Source organism: Pseudophryne corroboree, chromosome 3 (genome assembly GCF_028390025.1).
Source record: "Pseudophryne corroboree isolate aPseCor3 chromosome 3, aPseCor3.hap2, whole genome shotgun sequence".
In the NCBI taxonomy this organism is placed as follows: Eukaryota; Metazoa; Chordata; class Amphibia; order Anura; family Myobatrachidae; genus Pseudophryne; species Pseudophryne corroboree.
In genome coordinates this window covers 313,742,111-313,754,135 of record NC_086446.1, presented here as the reverse complement: position 1 = coordinate 313,754,135, position 12,025 = coordinate 313,742,111, and the positions used below count along the sequence as shown (strand labels likewise).

Here is a 12,025-nt window from a genome sequence, read left to right as displayed (position 1 = left end):
AATAGATCTTGCCGTTTTCCCTCTGGAAGGGGAGGTAGTACGCGACGCCATACAGAGGTGCGTCAGGTTCAGGGCAATGTCCTGCTGTTCCTATAAAAAAAAAAGACTAAGAGGTTTCAATGCGTTGTTCTCCGCATTTAGATTGCCTGGGTGGATATCCAGGATTGTCTTTGCCATTTCACCGGAGTGATAGCAGTATGATGGTTTTCTTTCAATAGAGCCATTGTTATTCTGTTCTGAGACGCTCTCCTGATTAAGGCAAGGTCAAGAAACAAGTGGTGCGATTCGTTGTTTCTCTCTGACTGTCTTCAACACAGGAAATGGCTGTTGTTCCCTACGACGCAGAGTTCAGAGGTGGGTCTCAGAGTAGATACTGAACAGTTGAGGTTATGTGTTTTTTCCTGTGGAAAGAGGTCTGAGGATCCAGAGTCGGATCAGAATTGCTGTGACAATCCATCAATAGGTTCTGTTAATGAAGCAGGTGGGTGCGGCCTAGGAAGCCTTTTTTGGCGAGCAGGTCAAATGCCAGAGTGGTTTTCAAGGGACCAGTTGGTAATGTGGTCCGGGTCTCACCTGCACATGCACCGGAATTTAATCCTAATGGCCGGGACATCGCTCCTGTAGTGTCTGCTCGGTTCTCACCTTCTAGAAGGAAGAAGGTTCGGGATCCAGGATTAGGTCCTGGTGTCCATGCATGCAGATCCCCGAGGTTGGGGAGCTGTCCTGGCAAGGGACATATTTCCAGAGGAAAAGGTCAAGCTGGGAAGCTTGTCTGCAATAAGCTTTCTTAAATTAAGAGCTATTTTCGACGAACATATTCTTCGTGATCTGCCCGTGTTAGTTCTGTCAGACGACTTGACAGCAGTGGCGTAAGTAAGCCGCTAGGGCGGAACAAGGAGCAAAGATGCAAAAGTTTGCCGCTGGGTGGAAAGACTGGTAAACGCTTTATTAGCAGTCTTCGTTCCGAAGGTAAACAACGGAGAAATAGATTTCCTCTCCAGGCGCAATCTCCATCCGGGAGAAATACAGTCGTCATAGAGAAGTTTTCACAGAAGTGTCAAGTCTTTGAGGAGTGCCTCAATTGGACATGTTGGCGCCTCGCCTCAACGAGAGGCCTCAGGGATATTGTTCCAGGTCTAGGGACACGCAAGCTATAGCAGTAGACGCCCTCGTGACACCTTGGATTTTTTCAGTCGGTCTATGGGTCCCCTCCGCTTTCACTCTTTCTGAAGGTGATAAACGTAAGAAGTACAAACGTTCAGGCGATCCTCTTTGCTCCGGTCTAGCCAAGGAGGGCTTGGTAGCCAGTTTTTCATGGTTTACTCATAGAAGATCCCTGGCCTCTTCCTCTGCGTGAGGACCTGTTACAGCAAGATCTGGGCGTGTATCAAGACTTACCGCGGCTGCGTTTGACGGCGTGGCGTTTGAATGCCATATCCTAGCCCGAAAGGGTGTTCCCAGTGAAGTCATTTCCTAATTTTTTCAGGCTAAGAAAGAAGTAACGGCTATGCCTTACCACAGTAGTTGGCGTAACTATGTGCCTTGGTGTGAATCCAAGAAGGCTCCTACGGAAGACTTTCAGCTGGGTCGTTCTTATCCCTGCTTTGCAAGCAGGTGTGGATGCAGGCCTAAAGTTAGGCTCCATTTCAGTGCAGTTTTGGCCTTATAAATTTTCCTTTAAAAAAAAAAGAAAAAAAAAGGGAATTGGCCACCTTTTCGGAAGTTCAGTCTTTAGTGAAAGGAGTACTGCACATCCAACCTCCATTTGTGCCACCTTTGGCACCATGGGATCTTGACGTGGTGTTGCGTTACTTGTGTCACACTGATTGGAACCTTTAGGAAAGGTTGTGTTAAAATTTCTCTCTTGAAGAGTGGTCATGCTATTGACTTTGGCGTAGCGGCTTTGTCTCACAAGAGCCCCTGTTGGTTCTTCCATGTGGATAGAGCGGAATTGAGAACTCGGATAATAGTTCTGCCTAGAGTAGTTTCTGTGTTTCGCAGAAACCAGCCTATTTTGATCCCTGTAGGTACTTAAGCATTGGCTGATTCAAGGTCTCTCGATGTAGTCGGGGCTTCAAATATTTCTGTCGCCAATTTGGATCAGATTAGGGAAACAGAGGTATGCTCCCAGCACGATTGGGGCGCCTCCGTCTATGCAGTCTGTTACAGGCTGGATCTGTGATACGATTTGGCGTGCTCGTTCTACGGCTGGATTGCCGTTACCGAAGTGGTGGAGACCCATTCTACTAGGAAGATGGGCTCTTCTTGGGCGGATGCCCGAGGAGTCTCGGCGGTTCAATTTGGCCGAGCGGCTACTTGGTCGGGTTCAAACACTTTTGCTAAGATCTACACGTCTGATACCCTGGCTGATGGGGACCTCATGTTTGCTCGGTCTGGAGCTTTGGTATACACCCCATGGTCCTTACGGAGTCCCCAGCATCCTCTTGAACGTATAAGAAAATAGGATTTTAATGCCTACCGGTAAATCCTTTTCTCTTAGTCCGTAGAGGATGCTGGGCGCCCGTCCCAGTGCGTACTGTATCTGCAGTTTTTGATTACGGTACCACTCTTGTGGTGTTTCTTTTCAATCAGGCTGTTGCGGACGTTGTTCATGCCATGGTATGTGGTATCTTATTATTGGCTGTGTTGACACACTGGTTGTGTTACATATTATCGCAGCATATGGCTGTATTTTTTCATGCCGTGCACTGGTGTTCTATTGAATGCCACGTTCTGCGGTAGGTTTGTGGTGTGAGCTGGTATGACAATCAACGTGTTTAAACAATAAATTCTTTCCTCGAAATGTCCGTCTCTCTGGGCACAGTTTCTAACTGAGGTCTGGAGGAGGGGCATAGAGGGAGGAGCCAGTTCACACCCATTCAAAGTCTTATAGTGTGCCCATGTCTCCTGCGGATCCCGTCTATACCCCATGGTCCTTACGGAGTCCCCAGCATCCTCTATGGACTAAGAGAAAAGGATTTACCGGTAGGTATTAAAATCCTAATATATATACATATATATATATATATATATATATATATATAAAAGAAAAGGGAAGGAGGACTACAGAGGAGAGAAAAACAGAAGGGGTGGTGGTTGTGAGGTGGCAACTAGACTCGCCCTAGGTATCTATGAAGACTGAAGAAATCGTGTCAAATTGTCAGATAAATGCTGGAGGGATATGAAAGTACAAGGACCATGGCTTCCACGTTTTAGCATGTAGAGTGCTACTCATATATCCTATGGAATATATTCCTACACTTTCGCTATGATCTTTTCGGCGGTTGGAATCTCAGTTTTTTTCCCCATGTTGCTGCTGTGTAACTTGTGGCTGCTAAGATCACGTCTGATCAGCTGACGTTGATCACTGGTGGCTCAAGGATGCCCGGACGCATATTTATTAAAGGTCGATTTTCATCAATTTCAAATTGATGAAATTCGATCTACAGTAAATTGATGTTTATTTCAGGGGCTGAAATACACATTTAGTGACATCTAAAAATGAATATAAAAATGTATCAATTAAATCAATTAATGTTTGTTTTAGCCCCTGAAACATAATATTGATTTAGCTTAATTTTTATTGGTTTGCAAACAATTCAAATTGATCTATAGAAATATACCCCTTAGTGCATGGGAGGGGAAACTCAGACCTGCGGGCTGTATAAGGCCCGCAGAGCCACTTGATCCGGCCCAGCCAGGCTCACCTAACCGAGGGAGATGCCAGGCACCCGCTGAGATTTTGTTACTAGCGGGTGCCCGGCTTCTTCCCCTCAGCAGCAGCCGGAGGCAGAAGCTCACTCCTGAGCTCCTGCTTCCGGCTCTGGCAGTGTGCACGTGCGGCTGTGCGGTGCTACGGGAGAGATGTCATGACATCTCTCCCATAGTTCTGAGGAGCGGGCAGCCAGGCGCAGGGCAACGGTCCGGAAGCAGGAGCGGGGCTGCTGAGTATTGTGGTTTTTTTTTTTTCTTTTAATGTGTGTAAGCGTCACTACTAGGGGGCACATCTAATGGGGCATAACAAGTGACTGGGGGCATAACAAGTGACTGGGAGCATATCTAATGGGGCATAACAACTGACTGGGGGTATATCTACTGAGGGCATAACTACTGACTGGGGGCAGGCTAATTTTTAAGTTGATCATTTTTGTATGGCCCCCGAAGGATTTTATAAATATCCAAATGGATTTCCCCACCCCTGCCTTAGTGGTAAGAGAGAGAGTATTTAGGAGTAAAAGGTACTATAGCGTTGACAAGAGATAAAGGGCCTAATTCAGATTTGATCGTAGCAGCAAATTTGTTAGCAGTTGGGCAAAACCATGTGCACTGCAGGGGGAGCAGATATAACATGTGCAGAGAGAGTACCACATCCAAAGATCTTTCTTTGGAGGACAAACCAGAAGAAATGAAGGCCGGCCCCACAATCTCTTGGTTAAGGTGAAAAGATGATACCACCTTAGGTAAATAACCAGGGCGAGTTCGAAGAACTGCCCGGTCATGGTGAAAAATCAGAAAGGGTAGACAACAGGACAAAGCGCCTAAGTCTGACACCCTTGTAGCAGAGGCAATAGACAACAGAAACACGACCTTAAGCATAAAGCATTTAAGGTCCACAGACTCAAGAGGTTCAAATGGAGACTCTTGCACGGTATTTAAGACTACAGACAGATCCCATGGAGGGACATAGGGAGACTGAGTGAAAGTGTGAACGTCAGGAAGAGAAGCAATTTTTCTCTGAAACCACACCAACAAGGCAGATATATGAACCTTGAGGGAGGCCAGACGAAGGCCCAAGTCTAGGCCTTGTTGTAGAAAAGCCAAAAGTCTGAAAGTTTTGAAAGAATATGCATTAGAATTCTTAGCAGCACACCGTGTGAAGTAGCCGAAGCTGGTTTACGGGCTTTCAAAATAGTTTGAATGACCGCCTCAGAGAATCCTTTGGCTCTCAGGAGTGATGCTTCAAGAGCCACGCCGTCAAAGCCAGTCTGGCCAGGTCCAAGTAGACATAAGGGCCCTGAACAAGGAGGTCTCGGCGTTGAGGAAGTAGAAGAGGACGCTCTATTTAGAGACCCGGCAGGTCTGAGAACCAATGCCGTCTGGGCCACGCTGCAACGACTAGAAGTAGTATTCCTCCTCCTTGCTTGAACTTCCGTATTACCTTGGGCAGGAGTGACCCTGGAGGGAACACGTATGGGAGCCAAAAGTTCCATGGAATTGCCAGTGCGTCCACTAACGCTGCTTGAGGATCCCTTGCCCTTGCTCCAAAGACCGGAACCTTGTGGTTGCGTCGAGATGCCATCAGGTCTACATCTGGTAGGCCCCACTTGTCCACTAGGAGTTGGAAGACTTCGGGATGAAGACTCCACTCTCCGGCATGCACGTCCTGTCGACTGAGGAAGTCCGCTTCCCAGTTGAGGACTCCAGGAATGAACACTGCCGATTTGGCTGGCAGATGGCGACCGCCCATTGGAGGATTTTTGACACTTCCATCATTGCAATGCAGCTTCGAGTGCCGCCTTGATGATTTATGTACGCCACCGTGGTGGCATTGTCTGATTGTACATGAACAGGCCTGTTCTGTACCAGAGGCAGGGCCAGTGTCAACTCATTGAACACTGCCCGCAATTCCGGAATGTTTATCGGGAGGAGAGATTCCTCCCTGGTCCAACACCGCTCCCAAACTGGCGTCCATTGTCAGGAGGACCCAGTTGGAGATCCAGAAGGGACGGCCCTTGCTCAACTGTGGGTCCTGTAGCCACCAGCTCAGTGACCGACGAACCTCCGGAGTTAGAGAGATCATTTGCGACCTGATCCGATGAGGTAGGCCATCCCATTTGGAAAGGATTAACCTCTGCAGAGGTCGGGAGTGAAATTGAGCGTACTCTACCATGTCGAAAGCAGAAACCATATGGCCTAGTACTTGCATCGCTGAGTGTATCAACACTCTCTGGCGAGAGAGGAAGCATCTGATCTTGTCCTGAAGTTTCAGGACCTTCTCTGGAGACAGAAACAGTCTTTGGCTGTGTGTGTCCAGCAGTGCCCCCAAGTGCACCATGCTCCGAGCAGGGACCAGCGAGGACTTATTCCAATTGATGAGCCACCCGTGGGCTTATAGGAATTAGACCGACATCTCCAGTTGACTGAGGAGGACATCTTGTGAGTTCGCCAGAATCAGCAAGTCATCCAGATACGGCAGGATCCTGATTCCCTGACGATGGAGGAAAGCCGTCATCACGGCCATGACCTTGGTGAAAATCCAAGGTGCCATGGCCAGTCCAAATGGCAGAGCCTGGAAAATGAAGGTTGTCAATAGCAAACCGCAGATATTGCTGATGCGAAATGGCAATAGGTATGTGCAGGTAAGCATCCTGTATGTCCAGGGATACCATAAAGTCTCCGGGTTCCATCTCCAGCACAATAGAGCGCAGGGTTTCCATACGGAATTTGGACACGCTCACAAATTTGTTCAATGATTTGAGATTGAGGATAGGCCGGAAAGACCCATTTGGTTTCGGAACTAGAAACAGGGTCGAAAAGTATCCCCTGCCTCTCTGGGACAGAGGTACCAGCACTACTACTCCTGTTTCCAGCAGTGATTGTACAACCATGTGTAGAAATTGTGCTTTCAATGGATCCGAGGGGACAATCGTTGAACAGAACTGGCGAGGTGGATGTCTCTTGAAAGAGATTGCGTACCCGTGAGAGACAACTTCCCGCAACCAGGTGTCCGAACTGGTCTTTAATCAGCTCTGGGCGAACTGCAGAAGTTGGCCTCCCACCCTGGGGTCCCCCAGGGGGAGGCCCGCCCCATCATGCAGCAGGCTTGTCTTGTTTGGAAGCAGGCTGACGGGTGGCCCAGGATTGTTTAGATTTGGGCTTAGAGGTCGAAAGGAACGAAAAGCTGTACTCTTAGCCTTCTGGGTAGAAGGATTAATACTTGGGAGAAACGCAGTCTTGGCCATTGCCAAGTCAGTCACGATCTTGTTCAAATCCTTCCCAAATAGTATGTCTCCCTTGAAAGGAAGTACCTCCAAGGTGTTTTTAGAGTCTAGGTCCACTTTCCAGGATGTCAACCACAGAATCCGGCGAGCCAGGATAGACGTAGTAGATGCCTTGGCTGCCATGACCCCTGCATCAGAGGCAGCCTCCTGAATATAGTGAGAGGCTGTGGTAATATACAAAAGATATTGTCTGCCAGAGTCAGAAAAAATTAGAGGTAGCTCATCCTCAATTGCCTGAACCCATGCTTCAATAGCTTTTGGAGCCCAAGAGGCTGCCATAGTGGGTCTATGCACAGCACCGGTAAGTGTGTAAACAGACTACAGGCATCCCTCCACACGCTTATCAGTCGGTTCCTTCAGTGAGGTGACAGTGGTGACAGGCAGAGTAGAAGATACCACCAGACGGGTGACATGATAGTCTACCGGTGGTGGAGTTTCCCACTTGTTACTCAACTCCGCAGGGATAGGGTAATGAGCTAGCATCTTTTTGGACAGGGAATATTTATTTCCTGGAGACGACCAGGATTCCTGACGTATGTCAATTAAAAGGTAAGAATGTGGTAAAACTCAACAGGAGGATTAATCTCATCATCAATCTGGAGAATCAGTTTGATAGCCTCCACTAGGTCAGGAACATCAACTTGAGTTGTAGATTCCTTATCAGAAGTAACTTTATCAGTTTCTGACGGATCACTATACTCCCCATCCTCATCGGAAGAATAATCCGAAATATTAGTGGATTGTGAGGAAGAATGGCCTGCTTAGATGACCCATTGGCCCCAGCAGGGCGAGGGGTAGGTTTTTGTCTAACTAAAGACTGATTTAATTGTTGCAACTGGGTAGACAGATTATCTGCCCAAGGCAGGTTAACCACAGGGACAATATGTGGCTGCAATGGCACAGGAGGTCCCACAAGGGATGCAAGCCGTGTTACAAGCGTAGTCAGCATATTTGAGAATGCAGCCCAAGGTGGTCCTGATTTGCCACAGGTGCTGCAGACTGACTGGAAGGTGCAGGGCACCCAGTACCTGAACCCTCAGCTGAAACCTTTTCCTCAGTCAAATCCGTGGCGCCAGCACTGCATGATGCAGGAGTGTCTGCGGATTTCCCGCCCTGTGTAGCAGACATTATTGGGAATGTAGCCTTAGAGCGCAACAGTACAATATAGCCAGACAAACACAATACCTGCAAAAAAAAACCTGTGTTATGTGACAGCAAATGCAGAGCACAGAGGATTTATGCGGTGTGAGGTGACTGAAACACACAGAGAAAAATTACAAAACAGTATATCCTGTGGAACACTATATTTTATATGAGACCCTGATGCACTTAGCCCCCCAGGGTACAGAATATAGTGATAGCAACACGTGTAATACACAGAATAGAATTCACACAGCAGCTATAGGCACACACAGTCACAGGTACAATGCAGAAATTATTACATATAAACAATAAGACTGCACTGGACTAGTAAATCTACATATAGATACTGTATGTATGTATGTATGTATGTATACAGATATAACAATGCACAGTAAACACTGGATGTATATCACAGAATACTTGTACTAAATATTCATACAGCAGTATACTTGTTCTTAACTAACACTGTCTAAAATGACACGTAGAATACTTCGGTGTCTGTAAATACACAGCGCTGACAAGACAGGCGGTTTTACAGAGGAGACCGTGCCCAGCAGTCCCGGAGATCAGCCCAGCTAGTAGTGAAGATGGCACCAAAATCTCAGCAGGGAGTGAGGGAGAGAAATGCAGCTCCAGGGAGGGAACACCAGCAGTAGATGGCACCCAGAGCTGGGGGAGGGGCTACAGGTCAGCGCCTTATTCCCTCTGCTGGACTTCACCACCGGGTACTATGGAGTCTTTTACAAACAGATTTTTGTAAATCCGACCTGTGCTCTCCTGGGACCGCGACTGAATCGTGATTTACCGGCGGGTTCCACCTGGGGGACCATCTTACCTCCTCCCTGATATGCAGCCACGTGATCCAGGAGAGCAGTAGCGGTGGTGTGCCTAGAAACCGGTGCGTCCCCGCTGCAAGTACCTGGGAACCAGGCCGCGGGAGTATGCAGCACTGCTGAGGGAGGTGATGGAGCCGCAGCACAGCATGTCAGAATGACAAAAAAAGTGCTGTGGCCCTCTAAGTCTTCTTAAAAAGCGCTTTTCAGGGCTGCCTAGTGCAGCACCCCACCCCTGTTAGTGACCTGCACTGCAGGCACCAACTTACAAAACTGAGCTCCAGTGTCTGGAGGCAGGGCTATAGAGGAGGCGGTGCAGTGCATCCCGGTAACAGTCAAAGCTTTAGCCTGTTGGTGCCTCGGATCAAGATTCAACTCTACACCCCAATGTTATTCCCTGTGGAATACCAGTGTACCCATCTGCAGAAAAAAAAAATATTGGTGAAAAATTGCGAAAAACTCCTGTTGTCCACTCCAGATGTTTAATCGCACCTAATTGGATACCCTCACCATACCCAATCTTCCAAAAAGGAACGAGATTCGGGCAGCTCCACCATGTGTGCACAAAGGTACCAATGTCTGTGCCACATATCTGACATAAATTAGTAAGGGGTCATTTATTCTTTATAATTAGATGTAATACGCCAACAGTGTTTTATTTAGTGCTAGGAACAAATGGGTGCAAATTTGCAACTGGACAAACTATGTTACGATGTAAGGTGAGCAATTCTGCCCAGCCCCCTCTGCCACCCTGTTCCAAACTGATGATATCGGCAAGATAACGTAATGTAATGGTGCAGACTTACTGCGCCTCTAACTTCCCACCCATGACAACAGCACGGGCTGTAGGCGACGTAATGTATTCACTATACTAGAAAGAGGCGTTGTCCTTTAAAAGTTGTGTATTAGAAAAACATTCCAGGAAGGATATTCCTTTATGTAGACATCCCATTTATGGGTTTACCATTTGAAGATCATCAATTCTTGTGTTTACTCCTGCAGCCATTTCTTTGCGCTCTTGTGGTGTCTCTGGACAGGGATAGAGAGAAGCCCGGAACCTGAGGGCAGTATGGGAAATAAAACATGAATTGTGAGACACATAGAAACACATAGGCCAGGCTACATACAAATGGTGTATGAATACATGTATGTAAAATAAAAATTAGAAAGGTAGAAGTTACTGTAATACACATCACTCTCTCCTTCCACGTTCCAGAACACCATTGTGACTTTTTATTTTATCATTGTACCGATTTGCTGAAATAATGAAGCTACAATAATGTTTTTAACACAACACAAACAGTATCACCAACAAATGATATAATATCAGCTCTTTCCCTGCATTCCGGGATGGCTCTGTGAATGGATCCCAGAATACCAGGCAATGCTGCCTACCTAGTCCGTGGAAGAGACTGAGGCAGCACAGAGAGTACTGCCCCAGGGCCTCGCCTCCAGCTTTCTGTATGGGATTTTGTCTTGGAGGTGGTATGAGTCAGTGCTTTGGAAGGTTAGCTTGGGCAGGAGACTTAATGACGAAATCTCAAAGTCCAGACATAGTGATGCCAGGGTGGACAGGAAATGGTGACGCCTTCATCTTGGCTGTGCGTGCACAAGGCCTCTGAACCCTAGCTATCACCGAGTGTCATTTTAAATTAAGAACACCAGCACGGGGCGTGGCCAGGACGGGCATGGAGTAGCACACACGCTATGCAGCTCTCCAGCCACAATATCCTACTGACATATCCTGCATTTCCCCCCTGGGACTGTTTTATGGACCAAGGCTGTGTGAGTATCTGATGCCCCCCCTGGAGTAGATTTGGACCGGCCACTGTTGTTGCCTAAGCCATTTGGAGCCGCTCTCAGTGTGGGCTCTGGTGTGCGCTGGGCCCGTGTGTGATGCCGCCGGCTCGCTCTTTCAGCTATTCCGGATGCTCGGCCTTCCCGCCTCTCGCCACCGCCCGCTGCAGCCAGCCGCGGCACCTGTAATCGGGTGAGGAGTGAGGATACCTGCCGCTCCTTTCGGCTGCGTGGGCGCCCGGAGCGTCATCTGAGGCTGCCCTGTGTGTTCTGGCGTGTCTGCCTCTGTAAGCCCGCGGCCCGCTCCCTAGACCCCTGCTGTGTCATGTGATGCCTGCAATCTCCCTGTGGGCCAGAGGTACCGGAGCATTGAACTGCTGCTGCGGGGGGTACAGTTACTAGGAGTCTGTGCTGGGTGCTATTTGCAGTATATACACCCTCTCCCCCTCCTCTTATCCTTATATATAGGATTGCTTGCTCCTGCCCATATTAATACAGGAACTGTGTCCCTTTCCAAACCCAGGAAACACCTTTGTGGGAATCCTTAAAAGGACAGTGACTGCTCAGGTGGGCTACTGCCTGGCTCCCTGCTCCGCCCATATCTAGCACGATCCACTGTGCCGATATTTTGCATTACAGCCAAAAAAATCTGGTTCTTTCCTCTCTCTCTCTATATATATATATATATATATTTTTTTTTTTTTTTTTACCGCACCTGTTTGCCCTTCCATATTGTGTTGGTGCGTGCGCCATCTCTCTTTACCTGCATTTGATTTGATACACATTATTGGTCGAGTGTTACGGCATTGTGTTATCCAAAATGGTTAGAGGCCGCCAGCATAGTGCGGCGGCGGGCGCAATGGAGAAGTTTGTTCGTAATCCTGGTCCTCAACAGCAGAGGGAGGAGACTGTACAATCTGTAGCATCACCCCCATCTCCTGCATATATTTCTGTTTCCTCTGACCCACCGGATGCTGCATTACAAAGAGTATTGGATGCCGTGACTGCTAGTGAGGCTCGCTTGGCTGATAAAATTGGGCAGGTGCAGTCTGACCTCTCCATTATTCATCAGGATCTTCAGCGGGTGAGGCCGAGACTCGTCTCTTCAATGTTGAGGACACTGTCACCCCGTTGGGATGACGTACTGATGCTTTGGAATCTCAAAATGACTGATGTGCGCAAAAAGCTGACGGATATGGAGGGACGCTTACGGCGCAATAATGTCCGTTTCATCGGTTTACCTGAGAAGGA

The 12,025-nt window shown here is 48.0% G+C and overlaps 1 protein-coding gene across 7 annotated transcripts in view; it reads right to left on the bottom strand.

The window, feature by feature from the left end:
- Positions 1 to 12,025, bottom strand: part of ATP6V0A1 (ATPase H+ transporting V0 subunit a1) — a 196,835-nt gene that overhangs the window by 67,991 nt on the left and 116,819 nt on the right. For all 7 annotated transcript variants that reach the window (XM_063959439.1, XM_063959445.1, XM_063959441.1 and 4 more), the window contains exon 9: positions 9,942 to 10,035. In XM_063959439.1, coding sequence (XP_063815509.1) covers positions 9,942 to 10,035 — 94 coding nt within the window. The remainder of the gene's footprint in view (positions 1 to 9,941; positions 10,036 to 12,025) is intronic.